This window comes from Microtus pennsylvanicus, chromosome 12, assembly GCF_037038515.1.
Source record: "Microtus pennsylvanicus isolate mMicPen1 chromosome 12, mMicPen1.hap1, whole genome shotgun sequence".
In the NCBI taxonomy this organism is placed as follows: domain Eukaryota; kingdom Metazoa; phylum Chordata; class Mammalia; order Rodentia; family Cricetidae; genus Microtus; species Microtus pennsylvanicus.
In genome coordinates, this window is record NC_134590.1 from 17,564,190 (window position 1) to 17,583,447 (window position 19,258).

General features: G+C 35.0%; 1 protein-coding gene across 1 annotated transcript; it reads left to right on the forward strand.

Moving 5' to 3' along the window:
- LOC142832272 (UDP-glucuronosyltransferase 2B17-like) lies at positions 1 to 19,258 on the forward strand. Its single transcript, XM_075942639.1, has 6 exons — positions 1 to 737; positions 2,185 to 2,333; positions 4,104 to 4,235; positions 10,445 to 10,532; positions 11,009 to 11,228; positions 18,956 to 19,258. The coding sequence occupies exons 1-6, from the start codon at positions 14 to 16 to the stop codon at positions 19,233 to 19,235; spliced, it is 1,593 nt and encodes a 530-aa protein (XP_075798754.1). The 5' UTR covers positions 1 to 13; the 3' UTR covers positions 19,236 to 19,258.

Here is a 19,258-nt window from a genome sequence, read left to right on the forward strand (position 1 = left end):
TTGATGTCCCAAGATGACTGTGAAGTGGATGTCTGTTCTGCTGCTTCTGCAGATGAGTTGCTACTTCAGATCTGGGAGCTGTGGAAAGGTGTTGGTATGGCCAATGGAATACAGTCACTGGATGAATCTGAAAACAATACTGGATGAACTTGTACAGAGGGGTCATGAAGTAACAGTTCTGAGACCTTCAGCTTCCATCTTTCTTGATCCCCAAAAATCACCTGGCCTGAAGTTTGAGAGTTTTTCTACGTCTATCAGTAAAGATGATCTGGACAAGGTTTTCACAATGCTTGTGGATGTGTCTACTTATGAGATACCAAGAGATTTGTGTTTATCCTTCTCTCCTCTGCTACAAAATGTGCTTAATGAATACTCTGATAGCTATCTGAGTCTTTGCAGAGACACCGTTTCAAACAAACAACTTATGACAAAACTACGCAGATCTAAGTTTGATGTCCTTTTCTCAGATCCCGCTGCTCCCTGTGGAGAGTTGATAGCTGAACTTCTCCAGATCCCTTTTCTGTACAGTCTTCGCTTCTCTCCTGGATATACAATGGAAAAGTACAGTGGGAAATTTTTAGTGCCTCCCTCTTATGTACCTATAATTCTGTCGGGACTAGGTGGTCAAATGACATTCATGGAGAGGGTAAAAAATATGATGTGTGTGTTTTATTTTGACTTTTGGTTGGAGACATTTAACGAGAAGAAATGGAGTCAGTTTTACAGTGAAACATTGGGTAAGTTATGTTTCTTCTCAGTAACTCAATGACCTTAATTTCACAAGTATTTAAATCTATAGTCATGTACAAGAACTGCAAAATGCAGCTGCATTTTATAGGTGATCAAATGTAATATGATATTAGCTAACAAACTCACTGTAAAGGCTCATATTATTGGTGAAAGAGAAGCAGATACCAGACCTGATACAGGATATTCTCCTGAGATACAGAGCCACAAAGAGAAGCAAGTCAACTTTTTAAAGTGGTTCTTTACTCATTTTGCTGTAATTTTTAATCTATTCTAATAAGTCACTAGCTAGTTAACCAAATCATAATTAATGTATATTAAGAAATGAAATGTTTTACAGTTTCAATATGCATAGAACATTGAAGAAATTATTTTCTCTTGCATAGGCAACTATCTTTATTTAAAATGAAACTTTGGGGTCTGAAAATAAAACCAAAAGGTTAAGGGATTTTTTTTCTGTTCATTTTGAGTATCTGAGTTCTACTCCTAGCACCCAACCAGGTCCAGTGTTTCAAATCTGCCTGTATGTTCCACTTCAGAGAAACTGCTGCCCTTTTATGGTATCTGCCGATTACTGAATAAACTTAGTATATACTCAATAAAAAATATAAATTTTAAAATATTTTCCTGTATTTCCTAAAGAATTTCTTTACTCTTGAAAGATACTATGTTAGTTCACAGGCTTAAAAGTGGACCTGGGTTTTCGACCAACACATTTTTCGACCATACATTTTTATTCTGTACTTTCCTAACATCCATGTTTAAACACTATGGAAGCATTAATACTCACAGATAACGTCTGTATTTTTTGAAGTCCTATTTTTTGTTCCTCTTAAAAATATTTCAGAGTTAAGACTGGCCAAAATTTCTGTTCTCATAATTTCTGAAAGTATTGTGATAGTTTTTGTAAGATAAGTATTATTAAATGTCTTAATATGAAACAAAGGTAGAAGCACTCACCAGAAATTCAACCATTCATAAACTTACAGCCTCTTTAGCAAAACAAGGAAGAAGGACTAGCTACAAACTACAAGGACCAAGGGGATGCCTGGCCATGGTACATGGTGTGATGTGACTTTTAGACCTAGAATGTGTGTTTATATTTGCACTGTTCCTTTTAAAGATGTAGAGAGGAGTAAAATGTGTGCTCTTTAAATAGTGGCCAAGTGGGTATTACAATAGCTATTTCAAGTTAATGTAGAAACATTAGTTAATTTTTACAGTTTGCTTAAAAAAACCCAAACTGACATTTATGTGTATTATATGAGAAACAAATCATTACACTGAAAATTATGTTACATATCAATAAACACTGTTTTTAATTGCACATGTTCCATATCAAGCATATATTCTTCCATCCTTTGAGGAAATATATTTTATATTCAAATGACAATCATTCAACTCTTCTCCTTCTGACTTGCTCATTTCTCCGTCTAGGAAGGCCCACTACCTTAACTGAGACAATAGGTAAAGCAGAAATGTGGCTCATTAGATCCTACTGGGACTTGGAGTTTCCTCGGCCAACCTTACCAAATGTTGACTATGTAGGAGGTCTCCACTGCAAGCCTGCTAAACCCTTGCCGAAGGTAAATACATTATTTAGATATCTTTTTCATTTGATTTCCTTTCTGGTGAACATGATTCTACAGCCTTCATTAGATTTTTCTACCAGGGAAAGAGATATATAGGAAGTGGACTTAAACATCCTGCTAAGTAGGAGGTGAATAAACTCAGGAAAGATTGTGATAGACCTGGGAAATATTCTTATCAGTGAATTAAATTATGTCAGTTAATGTACTTAGGTGGTTATCGATTGGGTAAAGTCCTTACCAAGCAATTATAATGATATATGTTTGAATCACAACACCCAGGTAAAAAGCTGGTTGTCCCAGCACAGTGCAATGGCATTAGCACTGAGGTTGTAGAAACAGGTTGATACTGGGAGCTTGCAGGCCAGTAGTCTGCTAAAAAAAAAAAATGGTAGGATTTGTGTTCCATGTGAGACAGTGTCAAAATCTATATTGAAGACTGGTAGAAGAAGACATCAAAATTTAACTTTTGGCATCTATGTGCTAAACAAAGGCCAGGAATCTCCCCAGCAACCTGACACACACACATACCTATCCACACATATAAACACACACACGGACAGAGATACATAAGTACACATAAATATATATGGAAACACACACACACATGCACACACACATACATGTATAAAGAAGTATGTAAAATCAAACATGTGCAAACAAGCACACACACATATAAACACATGACAAAAGACAGAGAAATTAAGTTATTTAAATTCATCAATCATAAACTGCTCATGACCAAAAGTTATGATTAACATATATCCTAAGGGATTGTTTGATATCTGAACAAACAGAACAGACATAGTTTATCTCCAACCAGTAAATTTTGGAGGATAACTTTGAAGATACCCTATTCATACACAATATCAGAAAATTATTATATACTATATGTTTATCATGATGGAGGAGGATCATTTGTCTATGTGTTACTTTCATTGGTTAATAAAGAAACTGCCTTGGCTTTTGATAGGACAGCAGCTTAGATAGGCAGAGTAGACAGAACACAATGCTGTGAGAAAGAAGTCAGTGATGCAGCCACCATGGAGCCAGCTGCCAGGTCAGACATGCAGAATCTTTCCCGTTAAGCCACCACCTCGTTGTGCTACACAGATTATTAGAAATGTGTTAATCAAGATGTGAGAATTAGCCAATAAGAGGCTGAAACTAATGGGCCAGGCAGTGTTTAAAAGAATAAAGTCTCTGTGTAATTATTCTGGGGCTATCCTAGCCGTGCGTGAGTCGGGGAGAGACAAAAAGCAAAAATACCCACAACACCTTCTACTTTATCGTGCAGTTCTGATTGTTTCACAAAGAATCAAAACATTTTATTGACCATAGTAAGAAGTTTGTGAAAAATACCTCAATGTACATACTATAACATAAATATAATTTCATCAAACAGTAGTTAATAATAATAAATCAGCCATCATAGGAGAAAAAGAAAATAGCAAGGGAAAAAATAACAGCCATTTCTGTAAGTAGAAACTGTGTAAATGAAGCAACAATTTTTGAATGCTTATAGAATATGCTTACTCTCCTGAGTTTTAGTTTTACCAGGGGAAAATATTTAGAACATCTGTTGGACAGTTTTGGGTGGATGACTGTGAAGTTCAAAATCTTTGATATTGTCATGTTGGTCTTCTGTATGTTTTAACACCACTATACTAAATATTCCTATAAACACTTCAATGTTTATTCTCTTAGTTCTTTCATAAGTGATTATTCTACAACTGTATTTTGTCAGGAAGCAAATTCTCTTCACAGGAAATGGAAGACTTTGTCCAGACCTCTGGAGAGCATGGTGTCGTGGTGTTTTCTCTGGGGTCAATGGTCAGCAACATGTCAGAAGACAAAGCCAATGCAATCGCATGGGCCCTTGCCCAGATTCCACAAAAGGTGAGGGAAAGCAGTTCATGGGAGGTGACTATATACTAACTCTGTGAACGTCCTTGGAAGGTCTGATTATAGAAATGATGGCATGAAAAGTAAAGTTTCAAGAAAGCTTTACTTTCCCTTAGCCAAACAGATATTCACAACAGATGCTTCAATGGTGCGGAAGGTGTTTTTGACTGAGAGTGACTTGTATATAAACACAGTGATCAATGTGGGAACATTCTGAAATGCTGGCATGATGAAGACATTGCTATCAAGTCTACGTAGACATAGCCAAATTCTTCAGAGTTACGTGTTCTATTTGTTGATTACTTAAAGTCCCTGCATACATTAGATTTTCAGGGGTGAGTTAATTTGTATTTACTATTTCTATCAGAATAATAGTAAGCAAGTGTTGAAAAAGCTTGAAATGCAGCATGACTCAGCATCCTAATTTTGAAGTAGGCCTCTTCAGTTCTCAGTTGAAAGGACCATTATAGGAGAAGAGCCTAGGCTCACCAACTGTCAATCAAAGTACATGTTTGGCTAATTGAAAGAAAATGCAATAAAAGAAAAAAATCTATTTTTTGCTTGGCCTACCAGTATTTGTCAGAGAAATCTCTAAGAAAAACGTAGAGACGGGTGCTTCCCTCACAGTGATGTCTGCATCATAAAAGATGCTCTCCACTCTGCTCTTAATAAGTCAGAATGAAAGTCCTAAGACACATGGAAGAAGTAGGGAGCTTGTGTCTATGACACTACACAATATACAAATGCCTCTTTTAATTTAAAATCAAAGATTATAATTCTTCCGTTACCACTCAGGGCATATTAACCAGGAGGGTCCCACAGGTAAGGACTGAAGGATGAAGGGAAAACCAGGCAGCCAGGTCAACTTTGCCATATTAAATAAGCATCATAGCATTTTGTCCAAAGTTTGAACTTAACAAATCTAAGCCCACCCAAGCGAAGGCCTTCCTCACAGGGTCTAAATCATTTGTCGCATAGTATTAACACATAATAGGTTATTTTGTCATGTCTTGGATTAATACAATCCATTAATATCAAAACTGAGATCCTTTATGGTTGAATGAAGAAACAGAAAACAAAATGTACCTTATTATGGGGATGAATAAGTATAGTAAAAACTATTTTTTACAAATACAAAATTAGTGAAGGCCAACAATAGCTGTCTTTAGTTAAACGATGCTGTAAAGCTCCCATTGGCCACATGGTGGCATTAACATTTCATAAGTCAATCAACCATCTTCATTTAGTAGATTATTTTTAAATACAAAACCAGGAGAATTCCAGGGAGAAATGAGGGACTCTATGTGCCGTTTTTCACTGCTCTCTTATGATCTTCTGAAGATCCTATATCTTTTCCTAGTGATTTTTATATAATTTTGACTCCTATGAAATACTAAGTCATACTTATGACACATTATACTTGGGAATATGGGCCCATTAATCTCGGGCATCTGTTTTCCTAGTCTTTTTCATTTTTGACAACCCAAACTTCCATTAGAATTTTGATTGTGGAGAAAGGATATCATTAGATGTGGGAATAGAGATCTCTGCATGAGTCTCTTGTAGAAAACCTCTTTAACAAAATTAATCAGAATACGAGTAACACAGTGCTGGAGTATTTCCATTATGTCTTGTCATTTTGTAGCATTTTGTTTAGTCTTTTAGAACTCATAGTTCCCAACCCTATTAGGGTTGAATTTACCCCCCATAACAAGCCATCCAGGTGGCCATTATTCTATGGTTATAATAGAAATATCAGTCTCATCATAACTAAATAATACTGTAAACATTTTTCCCTTTACTTTTAAGTCTAATGATGGCTTATCATTTTCCTTTAGTAAGGTTCTTAAATCTACATAGTCTTACTTGTCTTGAGTCCTTGCTCACATAGCATGTTCCTTTGTGAAAGACTATATAGAAAATAGTAATAATTGCAATTTTCCTTCTGCTTAAACGACCAATTAGTAGGCACTGTATTCGTGACTGTAATTTCCCCTGTTAAATCTTCATCAGTGATTTCTGTGTGAACTATGATTTCATTATGGATAAACTACTGCAACCCAATAAAAGTCTAACTCTTTGAGGCAGTATAAGTCCCCAATATTCTGTGTGTTACCTTAAAGGACGTTGAAGAAAGGAAACGGCAGTACTTAATGGCAAGGACTACCAATAGCAGCAATTTCTTGAATGACATCTTGAAATGAAAGACTAGTTTGATTATAATCTGAAGTCTGGCATCAATGTTGTCATTTTTCCTTAAAAGCCTCTAATTTTGTGGGTCCCATAGGGGACCTCTAAACATATTTTCCTACTATTAGCTGGTATTGTTTTGTTTCCAGGCAATGTATTCCCATCATTATCAAATTTGGTTCAACATTTCTTAACCCAATGTTTTCCTTACTTGCATATAACCTGGAACTCATTGAATCTGAACATACAATTTTAGGGGAAATTTACATTGCTTCTTCAAGTGGCCACTTTGCTAACATCTATTTTTGTAATGCATAGATTTTTATACCAGCTAATTTTGCTCTTTGTTTGTAGATCCCTACATTCTGAAGTTAATTAACTTCGGAAAATCCAGAATATTTTCTATTTTTCTTTGAGGCATGATTAATCCTTGGCAATCTTTATCAACATTTTCAAAAGCTAAGTGTTTTAATAATAATGTCTTCTTCTTGATTTTCCAAAGCATCTTTAAGTTTCTCTATGAAATCAGCGATAAGGCACAGAGGGACTTTGTATTTTTACTACTTTCCTAGACCTGAAGTCATATTCCATATCAGCTAAATCCAGGAAGCCATAGCTACATCCCTTATGTGGGAGAGTGCCGATATCTCGGTGGAGACCTCGAATTCCGTGCACCGAGCCCCTTTGTCTGTGCTCTGTGCACTATTACCCACTTGGCAAGCTTCGGGCAAGGAAGCTGGAGGTTAAAATACACAAACCCACACAGACAGAGAGACAGAGACATGGGTCATCCTTGAATTCCCCAAGAATGCCCTCTTTATTGTGTTCAGGGGCAGATTATATAGAGATAGCCATGCCTCAGCCAAACCCACCAGAAACCATTTTCCTGCCATCAGGAACTCCTGAAGGTCTCGTGCTCAGGGCAGCTGCAGGCACTCACATCAGGGGATTACAAGAAATTCAGGATCTGAGGTCTCACTGCTCCCAAAAGGAGAGAGCTGTCAAAAGTATATTAAGCAGTTGATAATCTATTGATACCAATCTACCACTCTCTGTCAGCATTTCATATGTGATATTTGGGATTACCTCAGTCCTAGCGCTATAATAATTTAGGGGCTTTCTCTGCAAACCACACTTGTCACTGAAGAAGTTTGAAAGGGCTAAACACCATTTTAGCAAGTATATAAAAGTCATACATCAACCATTGCTCATTATTGTTCCAACCAAAAAGATTCATAACTACATGGAACAGTAGATCCAGAGAAAGCACAAGCCTTCTTAAAATCTACCATTTTATCCATGTCTAACCCATGCTAAACACTTCTATTTTGTTAAATTTTCAGTGAAACACAAAGCTGATCTCATGAGGCCAGGGAGGAATTGGTAAATTAATTCCTTTTTCTTTCATGCCCTACCTTGTCTAGCTGTTTTATAAGCCCTCTGAAATCCTCGTCAATAATTAGAAAGAATGCAAGATTAGGTTGATTATCAGATTCCTTACCTTGTGCTTCAGGGATGCCTTTAGGCACTACAAAAAACATTATTTAAGGAGACTCCAAAAATTGAGCTGAGGGAGCCATCACCTGCATAATTAACAGTGGTGCTGTATTTCCTTTGATTTTACCTACACTGGGAAATTTTCCTAGATTTTCTTTCTTTCCTAATTTTAAGTTGTTGTCATCCAGTTTATATTCATGCAAGGAATTAGTCATTTCTTCCTCATGATGAATAACCTCCTTATCTTCATTTAGTATTTTATAATAGTTTAAATCAATTCCTAGGCGACCCAAATTGAATGTGGATTTATTCCCCTTATTTATATGCCTTTCCAATATTCATTCAGACTCTGCCAGATACTTCTTCATCTAAAGCACTGTCTCCTGGAAACTTGGGGTAATAATCATAAGCAACAGTTAACTCTAAGCACAGAATCAGACAATGTACAGTCTGAGGGTTAAAAGGGTCATATGAGCAAAATCACATGAGTTGAAGTTATATACGGTCAGTACTAAAAGCCATGTGTAACAAAAAAAAAAAGTTTTTCCATAGAGTCTTACTTAGGTTTTCATTGCTCTGAAGAGACATCATGATCATGACATCTGTAATAAAAAAAATACACTTAAATTTTGTAGGTCATTTAACCATTATCATCATGAAAGGAATTATGGTACCATGCAGGCAAATACGATGCTGGAGCTGAACATGCTACATCTTGCAGAAAAAAGAAAGTCCAAGGTTTGAATTTAACAAACAGAAGCCTGAGGAAAGCCTCCCTCACAGGCTCTAAAACCTTTTCTGCATAGAATAGACACATAATAGGGAATTATGTCATGCTTTGAAATGAATAAATTACAGATATCAGAGTTAAGCTTCTTATGATTGAATGAAGGCAGAGGAAAACCAAAATGTACCTTATTATCAGAATGTATATGTATAGTATAAAAGCAATCTTTTAAATGCAAAACTATTAAACGGCAATCTTTAACAATAACTATCTAGATAAATCAGACTGTAAAGCTCCCATTGGCCACATGGTGGCAATTACATTTCACAAGTCATTCAATCATATCTATTTGCCTGATTATTTTTTAATTATAAAACCAGGAGAATTTCAGGGAGAAAACGAGGTCTCTATATGCCTATTCCCCACTGTTCTCTGTCAACCTTGTGAAGAGCCCATATCTTTTCTTCAGAAACAGACCAGACAGGGTCACTAGATTTTATATAATTTTGACTCTTATGAAAAACCCAACTCATGTTTATATTCTTGTCCACATGGGGATATAGCTTCCATAATGCCTTGTAACTCTTCCTAGTCCTTTCATTTTCAAAACTCAAAATTTTTTAATAGCAATTCTGATTGTAAATTTGACTGAAAGTCACACTGAATTAAGCTTGGGGCAAAGAAACCTCAATGCCCACCCCACAGTGACAAACTTTCTCCAGCAAGGCCACACCTCCTGATATTGCTACTCTCTTAGGGGGCCGTTTTCTATCAAAAAACAACAGAAACGCACAAAGGGCAGTTTAAACTTTATCTGGATGACAATAGCAAGCAGTAGTGGTTAACCTGAAATAGATCCACTCATATCTGTTATACCTGGAAGGAGGGTGAAACACACTTATCAAAACAATCTAGCATTTTGAAGAAACTGATGTCTTGTTTTCTTAGAGTTGTTCTTAAGCACTCAGAATCTGTTCATGTGACTCCATTCCTGGATCCTTTACAAAACTACACTATGCAAAATTATTCCCTGGATTGGCCAGATGATTCCATATATCTATTAGTCAACACAATGGCATTGTTTCGAAGAACTTCAGACCAGAGAGAATTTTGGATCAGGAATATTTGTCACGAATCAGTAATAAAAGATTAAAAACTTGAAATTCAATGAAAATACCATAGAACGGGTGAATAAAAGTAAACCCCCAAAAGCATTTAAAATATAATAGTGTTAAAGGTAGACTATTAGAACTGTCAAAATATATTCATATAAATAATGAGTTATTAATAATGTACCACCCTTCTCTGAAATTGAATTATATCACTGTGGGAGTATATTAAATATTTTGTGCATCACTAGCTATCTCATTTGTCTAAACATCTCTGATTAGAAAAATGATGAATATGTTCACCTTGCCTGAATGTATCTGCTGGCACTATCTTCTTCTCAGTATGTCTAGAGGTCTCAAAATTTACCCTTTCTGATGTCTTCATCCCTCCTAAGGGAGGTATTTACCTATGTTATATTTAAACATATAAAGATCTATTTTTAACAGTTTCTATTTTTGAAATTATAATACAATTACATCATTTCTCCCTTTTTGTTATTCCTCTAAACCCTCTCATATCCATTCTGCAAGCTCTCTTTCAAATTCATAGTATCATTTTTATGAATGCTGTTACATACATACATGCACATTATATATATTTATATTCCTAAATATAATTTATCTAGTCTTTATAATGCTAAATTTGGTTCCAGCAATAAAGATGATCTAATCTTTGACAGGTTCTTTGGAGATTTGAGGGCAAAACACCAGACACCTTAGGATCCAATACCAGAGTTTACAAATGGCTCCCCCAGAATGACCTTCTAGGTAAGACTCTCAGAACAAAACTCTCCTAGTTGACTTCAAAATCCTTTATATGATACTTTGTGAATGTATTATTTATATAAGATAACAAGTTCTGGTATGCAGTTAGTTGTTTTTAATACTCAATTTCTCTTAACTACCATATACCTCATGTGTTCAACTGGAAATTAGAACTTCATATTTCAACTCTCAAATCCAAAGCAATTCTGCAAAATATCTCTCTGGAAATTTAGTTTCTTTTCACTCTGAGAGAAAAAAAACATTTCACCAAGGTTATGAGTATTAGAATCTTCACATAGGTATTCATGGGATGAGAAGTGAGGGGAAACAGACGTTATGTGATAAACTAAATTAATAAAGTGAATTAAGTAAAATTAATTTTTATGTAGAAAGTCTCCATTCAGTTTCTGATAGTGCACATTCCTCATTTCATGTCTAAGACTGCTAATTAATGTCAACCTGAATTCATGTTATTCTAGGTCATCCAAAAACCAAAGCCTTTGTAACTCATGGTGGAGCCAATGGAATCTATGAGGCGATCCATTTTGGAATCCCTATGATTGGCATTCCTTTGTTTGGAGAGCAGCATGATAACATTGCCTACATGGTAGCCAAAGGAGCAGCTGTTTCGTTAGATTTCAGAACAATGACAAGGTCAGATTTACTCAGTGCCCTGGAGGCCGTCATAGATAATCCTTTGTGAGTATAATCTTCTAAAATATATATGTTATTTGTTTATCATTAATTATGATTCTTACTGAAGGCCCAAAAATAATGGTAAAATTATTATCCTAATAATTTTGAAATAAAATATTAAATTAAAAAAATTATCCTAAATGCAAAAATAATGGAAGGTAGAAATTAGGGTATGATTTAGTGTCATAAGTTTTTTTTCTCTTTTTGTTATTACTATTTATTTCCATGTTGTGCTTTATATTTCTTTTCTATGTAAATCATACTTTTCCTAAATGTGTAATTCTACAACTTAATCCTCCAAACAGCATGTTCCACAGACATATGCTACCTGCTCTGGACGATTTTAATTTTAAATTCTTTTAGTAAAGTAATTGGTCAGAGTTTTAAAGATAGTATAAAACTTAAATAGCCAATAAGTGACGTGAAAGGAAATGTTGGATAGAATAGCCATTTATTTGTTCTTTACCACCCAGACCAGAAATAATCACACAGAAACTATATTAATTAAATCACTTCTTGGCCCATTGTTTCTAGCATTTTATTGGCTAACTCTAACATCTTAATTTAAACCATTTCTATTAATCTGTGTATCACAACTCAGCAGTGGCTTACAGGCAAAGTTTCAGCACATCTGTCTCCAGAGTCAGCTCCTATCATTTCTCTGACTCTGCCTCCTTCCTCCCATGCTATAAGCCAAGCCAGTTCTTTAGTTATTAACCAATAAAAGCAACACACAGACATAAGGACCTCCAACACCATTTTCCATTTTCTGTTTAAACAAAAAGGAAAGTTTTAACATAGTAAAATTACATTTAATACACTAGTTATCAAGAAAAAATTATAGTGGTGTAGGAGGTCCTTGTGTTTCTGTGTTGCTTCATTGGTTAATCAATAAAGAAACTTCTTGGCCTAATAGGGCAGATCTTAGGTAGGCAGAGAAGACAGAACTAAATGTTGGGAAGAAGGGCAAAGTGGCAGATGTCATGATCTCCTGCCTGAGATGAATGCTGGTTAGAATCTTCCCAGTAAGCCACAGTCACGTGGAAACACACAGATTAAAGAAATGGGTTAAATTAAGATGTATGAATTAGCCTATTAGAAATTAGAGCTAATGGGCCAATCATTAATTTGATGAATACAGTGTCCCTGTGATTGTTTCAGGTGTAAGATAGCTGGGTGACCGAGATAGAAAAAAGTGACCCTGTCTCCAACCATTTCCCCTTTTCTGTTTAGAAAAAAGGAAGGCTTTAACATAGTAAAATTACATTCAATAAAACAGTTCTCAAGTAAGAATTATAGTTACAATTTTTATATCTATTTTATCTTTTATCATAACTAAGGAAAACTATAAGTATAAATTCTTCAGCTTCATCAAAGTCTCCAGAAGGATATGATATTATATAAGTAAACAGGAGGCACTATGTAAGCAATTTCTAAAACTGTAGAATTGAAAGGGACATCTCATTGCCTGGATAGTCACCCAAGGTTCTTCTGTATTGTTGGGGCATCTTCGGCCTACAGGCCCATAATATCCAGCAGACTGTTTTCATGAAGCAGGAAATCTTAAAAATACTTCTGCCTATATTGTCACTTTGCCAGTAACGTTCTTCTGTGTCCTGTAGAACGTCTAACAGACTCTTTCATGGAGCAGGAACTTTGAAGAACCATCTCACGTTTAGTCAAGTTCATGAGTCATTTCTCTGCAGGTCCTATATGTCTGTTTATATGGCCATGAAGAGCAGTTTCTTGCCCAGATGACTGACGCACTTCATAAGGAACCACTTTGATGCCCATGTTCCTCTTGAAGTAGCTTGTGCTGCGAGGTGTAGATGTGTCTCATTGTCATGAAAAGTCCTTACTTTTTAAAAACATTTAAATGCCATATTATACATGTCTCTGAAAGATTTGAAGAATACCTAAATGAAATATATATACCTAACATGACTATAAACTTGACTATTATAGATGACTATCAAGTAACTTATATTTCTTACTCATACATTAAATTTTCAATGAACAATCACAATGCCTTAATCAAGAGCAGAAATATACACATAATGCAATTGACCTTAGATCTGAATCAATAAAACAAGATCCATACCAATGCAAATCTCTATTAAATATCCCCTTTTAAATATAGAGAGACATTTATAAATAAATTAGAAATTTGAGTGTAGGTTTTTCCCAAACTGCTTCCTACTGTTGATTGGACTAAATAATTTTTGACGGGTGTTCAAGGAAATCTTTTATGGGGTCTTGGTCCATCAACCACACTAGTTTGGAAGAAATCCACAGGTTATCAACCTCTGTGGAAACAAGAGAAGAACCTCTTTTCCAAAGCAACACATTCTTAAATGCAAATTTGGAAGTCATGATACCTTTATAATACACATGCTGGTTTACATAGCAGCCTATACAATGAAATGTCTCTCTGTACTTAGCTCTATAGTAAAAAAAAACTCAAAGAAAACACAATAATATACATAATCCAGACTCTGTGAATTTTCCATTATCATTACGTGTCTTATGTTTTCTTTACTCCTTTTATTCTATGATTGTCTATACTCTGTCTCTTTAAAGACTTTGTTTTTTATATGATTTCCTTATTTTACAACTTTCTATAATCTTTTCTTTTCCTCTCCCAAGGCTACATGCATTTATTGAACACTGTGACCCATTTCGATAATTTTTATTTCTGAATCTGTCCTTTTTTTGTATCTATAATTCATTACTGTCCAAGAGTGCTCATCAAATTGCTAAGCACTTCTTATAACTTAAATTGCGTGATTCCTATGGTATATATGGTACTACCTACTTCTATGTCCAGGCTAAAATTCAAGCTGCACAATTACTATGATGTATATGGAACTTCCTATTTGCTTGACACAGTCCAGCATGGCAGAGCTTTTTTGCTGCCTCTGAGAGCCATGCCCACAGACCCATTGTCAGGCATACAGCCAGTCCATGCTGACATTAAGCAAGTTGCAGCAGTCTTTTCACAAACCCCATCCAAATGTTCTGTCTCCCAAAAGAGCCAGAGGTCGTACTGGAAGTAAGGCCAGAAAGCTGGCATTTCAAAATGGTCGCAAATGAATCAGAAAAACCTCTCTTAAGGGAGCTGCAGCACACTGCCAGCAAACAGCAACAAGCTGTGTTCAACTCTGCATTTTTGTGTCTAGAATTCCTTTTCAAGCTTTCTCACATTTTACCTAGATTTTAGTCCACCGCATTGACACCAATTTGCTGAAAGGCAGAGCTTTTTGTTGGGTCCCAGCCATCTATACCAGAAATAATCACACAAAAAGTGTATTAATTAAATCACTTCTTGGCCCATTAACTCTAGCTTCTTATTGATCACTCTTAGTTATTAATTTAACCCAATTTTCTTGACCTATATATTACCACGATGTCGTGGCCTACCAACAAAGTTTCAGCATGTCTATTTCCAGTGGCTTCATGGCATCCCTCTGACTCTGCCTTCCTTCTCCCATCATATAGCCTACCTTTCCCCACCTCATTATTTTTTCCCTGCTATAGGCACAAAAGATTTATACATTAACCAATAAATGCAACACACAGACAGAAGGAACTCCCACACAATTTCCCCCTTTCCAGATATAGACATGCTGGAACATTGCTGGTAAGCCACTGCCATGTGGCGATATAAAGATTAATAGAAATAGGTTAAATTAATATGTAAGAGTTATCCAATAAGAAGCTAGAGATAATGGGCCCAGCACTGATTTTATTAATGCAGTTTCTATATGATTATTTCAGGTCTAAGCTAGCTGGGTGACAAGGTAACAACAAGCAGCCCTCCTTGCAACACTGAAATGTTAGAGGTGGTACCAGATATCGTACACCGAGAAGCCATAGGAAAATATTACAAAAGAGAAATTGAATGTTATGAAAGAGATAGGTAACTTTTATAAAAGTTGTAACTTCACAGTGTCTGTGCTTACTGAAGAGTGGAGGGTATTTATCAGATACTCTTACTTTCTGCAGAGACCAGAAGAAGATGCAGATTAGCTAATGTTATGGTATTTTTGAAAACAGATTGTCAAATTGAGTGTCTCAGGAAAGCTTACCGAGGAATGCTTATGTACAAACACACACACACAGACACACAGAGACGGAGAGAGAGAAAGAGAGACACAGAGAAAGAGAGACACAGAGAGAGAGAGAGACAGAGAGAAACTAAAGAGACAGTAGAAATATCTGGCACACGTTTGCAATTCAGGTTTGAGGTTTTTCGTCAACTGAAGAAAATTAAGAGAAAATAAAAGGCTTATTCAGAGTTCTTTCCCTAGAAAGAATCTTCCCTTTTGCTGAATAGAACAACCATTTTCTTTCAAATACAATGTGCATGGTTTCATTTCTTTTAAAAATACTTATTTATGTTTATTTCATGTTTACTGGTGCTTGCATACACTATGTATTCAGATCAAACATGTGCACATTGTTCCCAACAAGAACACAGAGGGTCTCAGATGCCCTGGAACTTGACTTACATATGGTTGTTAACCACCATATGGGTGCTGGGTATAAAACCTGGGTCCTCTGCAAGAGAAGCAAGTGCTATTAGTCCCTGAGCCCTCATACAGTTTTAGTAATTTACACTATTCCCACTTCCTAAACAAGACACGAAATAAAAATCAAGGAAGTTGAAGGATGCTTCTTTGGTAGGATATACATTGCAGAAGAGACACTTCATACTTATAATATAAGTATGTTTGACTTTGTTATTCCTATTTCTAGAAAAATTTCAAGACAAAGGAAAAAGACCAAGAATATAGATAAAATCAGATCTCTAATTCTTAAAACACAAAGTCATATTATTTTTACCATTACATTTTCTAGTTCTTTTGATAAAAATCATGGTGTCTAAAGTCATTTTAAATGCCAGTAATGTATATAAAATAGTCGCACATTGTTTGTGTTAATGAATCTATAACTTCATATCTACCAAATAAATACTTTTTTGAAAAAAATACTTCAAAAAGCAAAAAAAAATGTTGTAACTTTCTACATTGAAATAGCATAGATATTAACATAAAAGTAAGTGTATGGTTAGATATAAAAATATGAAACCTGTCTTTGGATAAATTTAAATAATGAAAACTTATTATTATGAAGCTAATTAACATGCTGATAATTATTTTTCTTTGATTAAAAAATTCATTTGGAAACTCTCTCCAAAAAGAGCTTTTTGGAAGAAGAATATTTCTTTCCAGCTTTCAGCATTATTTCAGTGCCTATAAAAAATTTGTGTGGAGTTAGGACCAGAGTGAAATCTTTTCATGTTAGCATGGCTACTGTTGTCATCCTTATTCAGATCTTTTGGAAGAAGCTGCTTGTTTGTTCCCAGTCACTCAGACTCGAAATAACCAATCAGAAACTATATTAATTACAACACTTCTTTCTCTATTAGCTTATGCACATTTTTTGTTATTCTTGAAACTTAAATTAACACATTTCTGTTAATCTGTGTATTGCCATGTGGTTATAGCCTACCAGTAAACGGCTGCTAACTATCTCCTCCAGGAGCTGCATAACTTCTCTCTTACTCCACCTTCTTTCTCCCAGAATTCAGCTTAGTTTTACCTGCCTGGCTCTGTTCAGTCCTGTCTTGGACCCAAGTCACTTCTTTATTAAGCGATCTTATTCACACAAATTACTGTGATAATACTATGTAATTATATTTAACGTTTACACAAAAAGATCCACATAAAATACTTCTTTAGGGACTTATTTGGTTGAGAACAACTATAGATGTTCTACTTATTCAGATTTTGTTAGGGTCCTATGTTTTTGAGAACAACTATAGATGTCATACTTATTCAGATTTTGTTAGGGACCTATGTTTTTGAGAATGAGTTTAGGTTTCATACTTATTCTGATTTTGTTACGGATGTATGTTCTTAAAGATGACTATAGGTGTCATCATTATTCAGATCTTGTTTAGGTACTCATGTTGTTGAGACTTTATGAGTGTAGTTTCAAAGAAACAACTTCACAGCAGTTCCCTCTGGCTTTTAAAATCTTTCAATCCTCTCTTCTGTTTTATACCACAAAAGCTAGTTTTCGGGTAGAGGGATGTCATGTCAGCTACAGCAGAGAGGTCTCTGGGCTCTGCTTCCGAATTGAATGCTCATTAAAAATAGAAACTTACCTTCCACCTTTGCAACATCAATAGGGTCTTTGTTTAGGGAGTTTGTTTGAAAGACTTGGCCAACCTCTTAAAAAGGATTTTTGTGTTTGGCATTGAGGTTAGTGTAGGGTGCTCTTTGACTCTTCGATGAAGCACCATCAGTCCAGAAGAGGAAAAGATCATAAAAATTATATATGTATATATTTATACATTAAATTGTATGTGTTATGGGAGATTTGATTACATTATTAATAGTAAAATTCTTCATGGCTTTTTCTGATATTTTTATTGGTACTTTATTACTCTTAGCCCTTCTTTTGCAATAACATTCCTCACCCTTTTCTAAAGAGCTTCCACTGTTCCCATTTCATAACCAGATAAGTTACAAATGAAATTTTAAATAAATATAACATGTATACTAAGAAATGATGATTATTTAATGAGAGGAAATACATAATTCTCTCATTTTGCTTTATAAATAAAAAGACACTAAGTTACCATTATTAAAATTGCTACTTTTCCTTCTTTGAACTGACATCAGAGTTATGACTTGTCTTTATAACCGTCTTCTTTATATGCTCATCAATAATTATTTCAGCATTATAATCGAGTACACCTTGTGTTTGATCTTCAGTGTGAAATTTTTACAACTCATACTTCTAAAATTACAATGCTAAAAGAAAATGAATATCAACAATAAGAGCAAATATTAGGCTTGAAAGACGGCTTTGTAGATAAGCAAAGGTCTACCCTAGCAGAGGACCAGAGTTCTGTTCCCAACACTTACATCAGTTGGTTACAAACATCTGTAACTCTAACTACAGCAGCTCTCATAACACACAAACACACACACACACACAAACATATACACACACAGTTTACACACTTTACACACATACTCCCTCACACACATATTTAAAAGCAATAGCAAAAATTTATTGTGATTATACTTTACAATAAGAATCATAAAAGTAATAAAAAATTCAATAGAGTAACACAGAAGAAAATTATTTTTCATATTAATTTTATGAAATATTTGATGACCTTAATTAGAAAAATGTAAAAACAATGAGAAGAAGCTATTAGAGTTAATTAATAAGTACCAGGACACATTTGTAATTAAAACTACTAATCATTGATAGATGTACCATAAAAATCTCTTTTCAATCTTTATGAAATTTACATAGATATGCACCACTATGAGACTCAAGTGATTTGCCTTCTACTTATACATCCTGACATTAGTAAACATTTTGCACACAAAATTTACTAATAATTGATTATGGGTAACTGAAGCTTTATATACTCAAATAATATCTCATTATGATTTATTTTGTATTTAATAATAAGCTATCTCTAAACTCTATTTTAGGGATATTTGATCTTTATTATTTTTTTAAATGTTTAATCTCGCATGCTCAAGGAACTCAGACATGTCCCTGAAGATCTTCCTTGTCATGCACATGAAACAAAATATATTTTCATTCTATATGGTGTGACTAACTTTAATGTTTACACAAAAGTTTACACATGTGCATTTTTTATTTCTGTAAGTTAATGTCTGTTTTCCTTCTGACAGCTATAAAAAGAATGCAATGTGGTTGTCAACCATTCACCATGACCAGCCCATGAAACCGATGGACAGAGTCATCTTCTGGATTGAGTTTGTCATGCGCCACAAAGGGGCCAAGCACCTGAGGCCACTTGCACACAACCTCACCTGGTACCAGTACCACTCTCTGGATGTGATTGGATTCCTACTGGCCTGTGCGGCAGCCATAGCTTTCCTTGCCATAAAATCCTTCTTATTCATTTATCGAAAGTTTGTAACGACGGGAAAGAAAATGAAGAGAGAGTAGAGCTCATTGAGAATGCACATGAA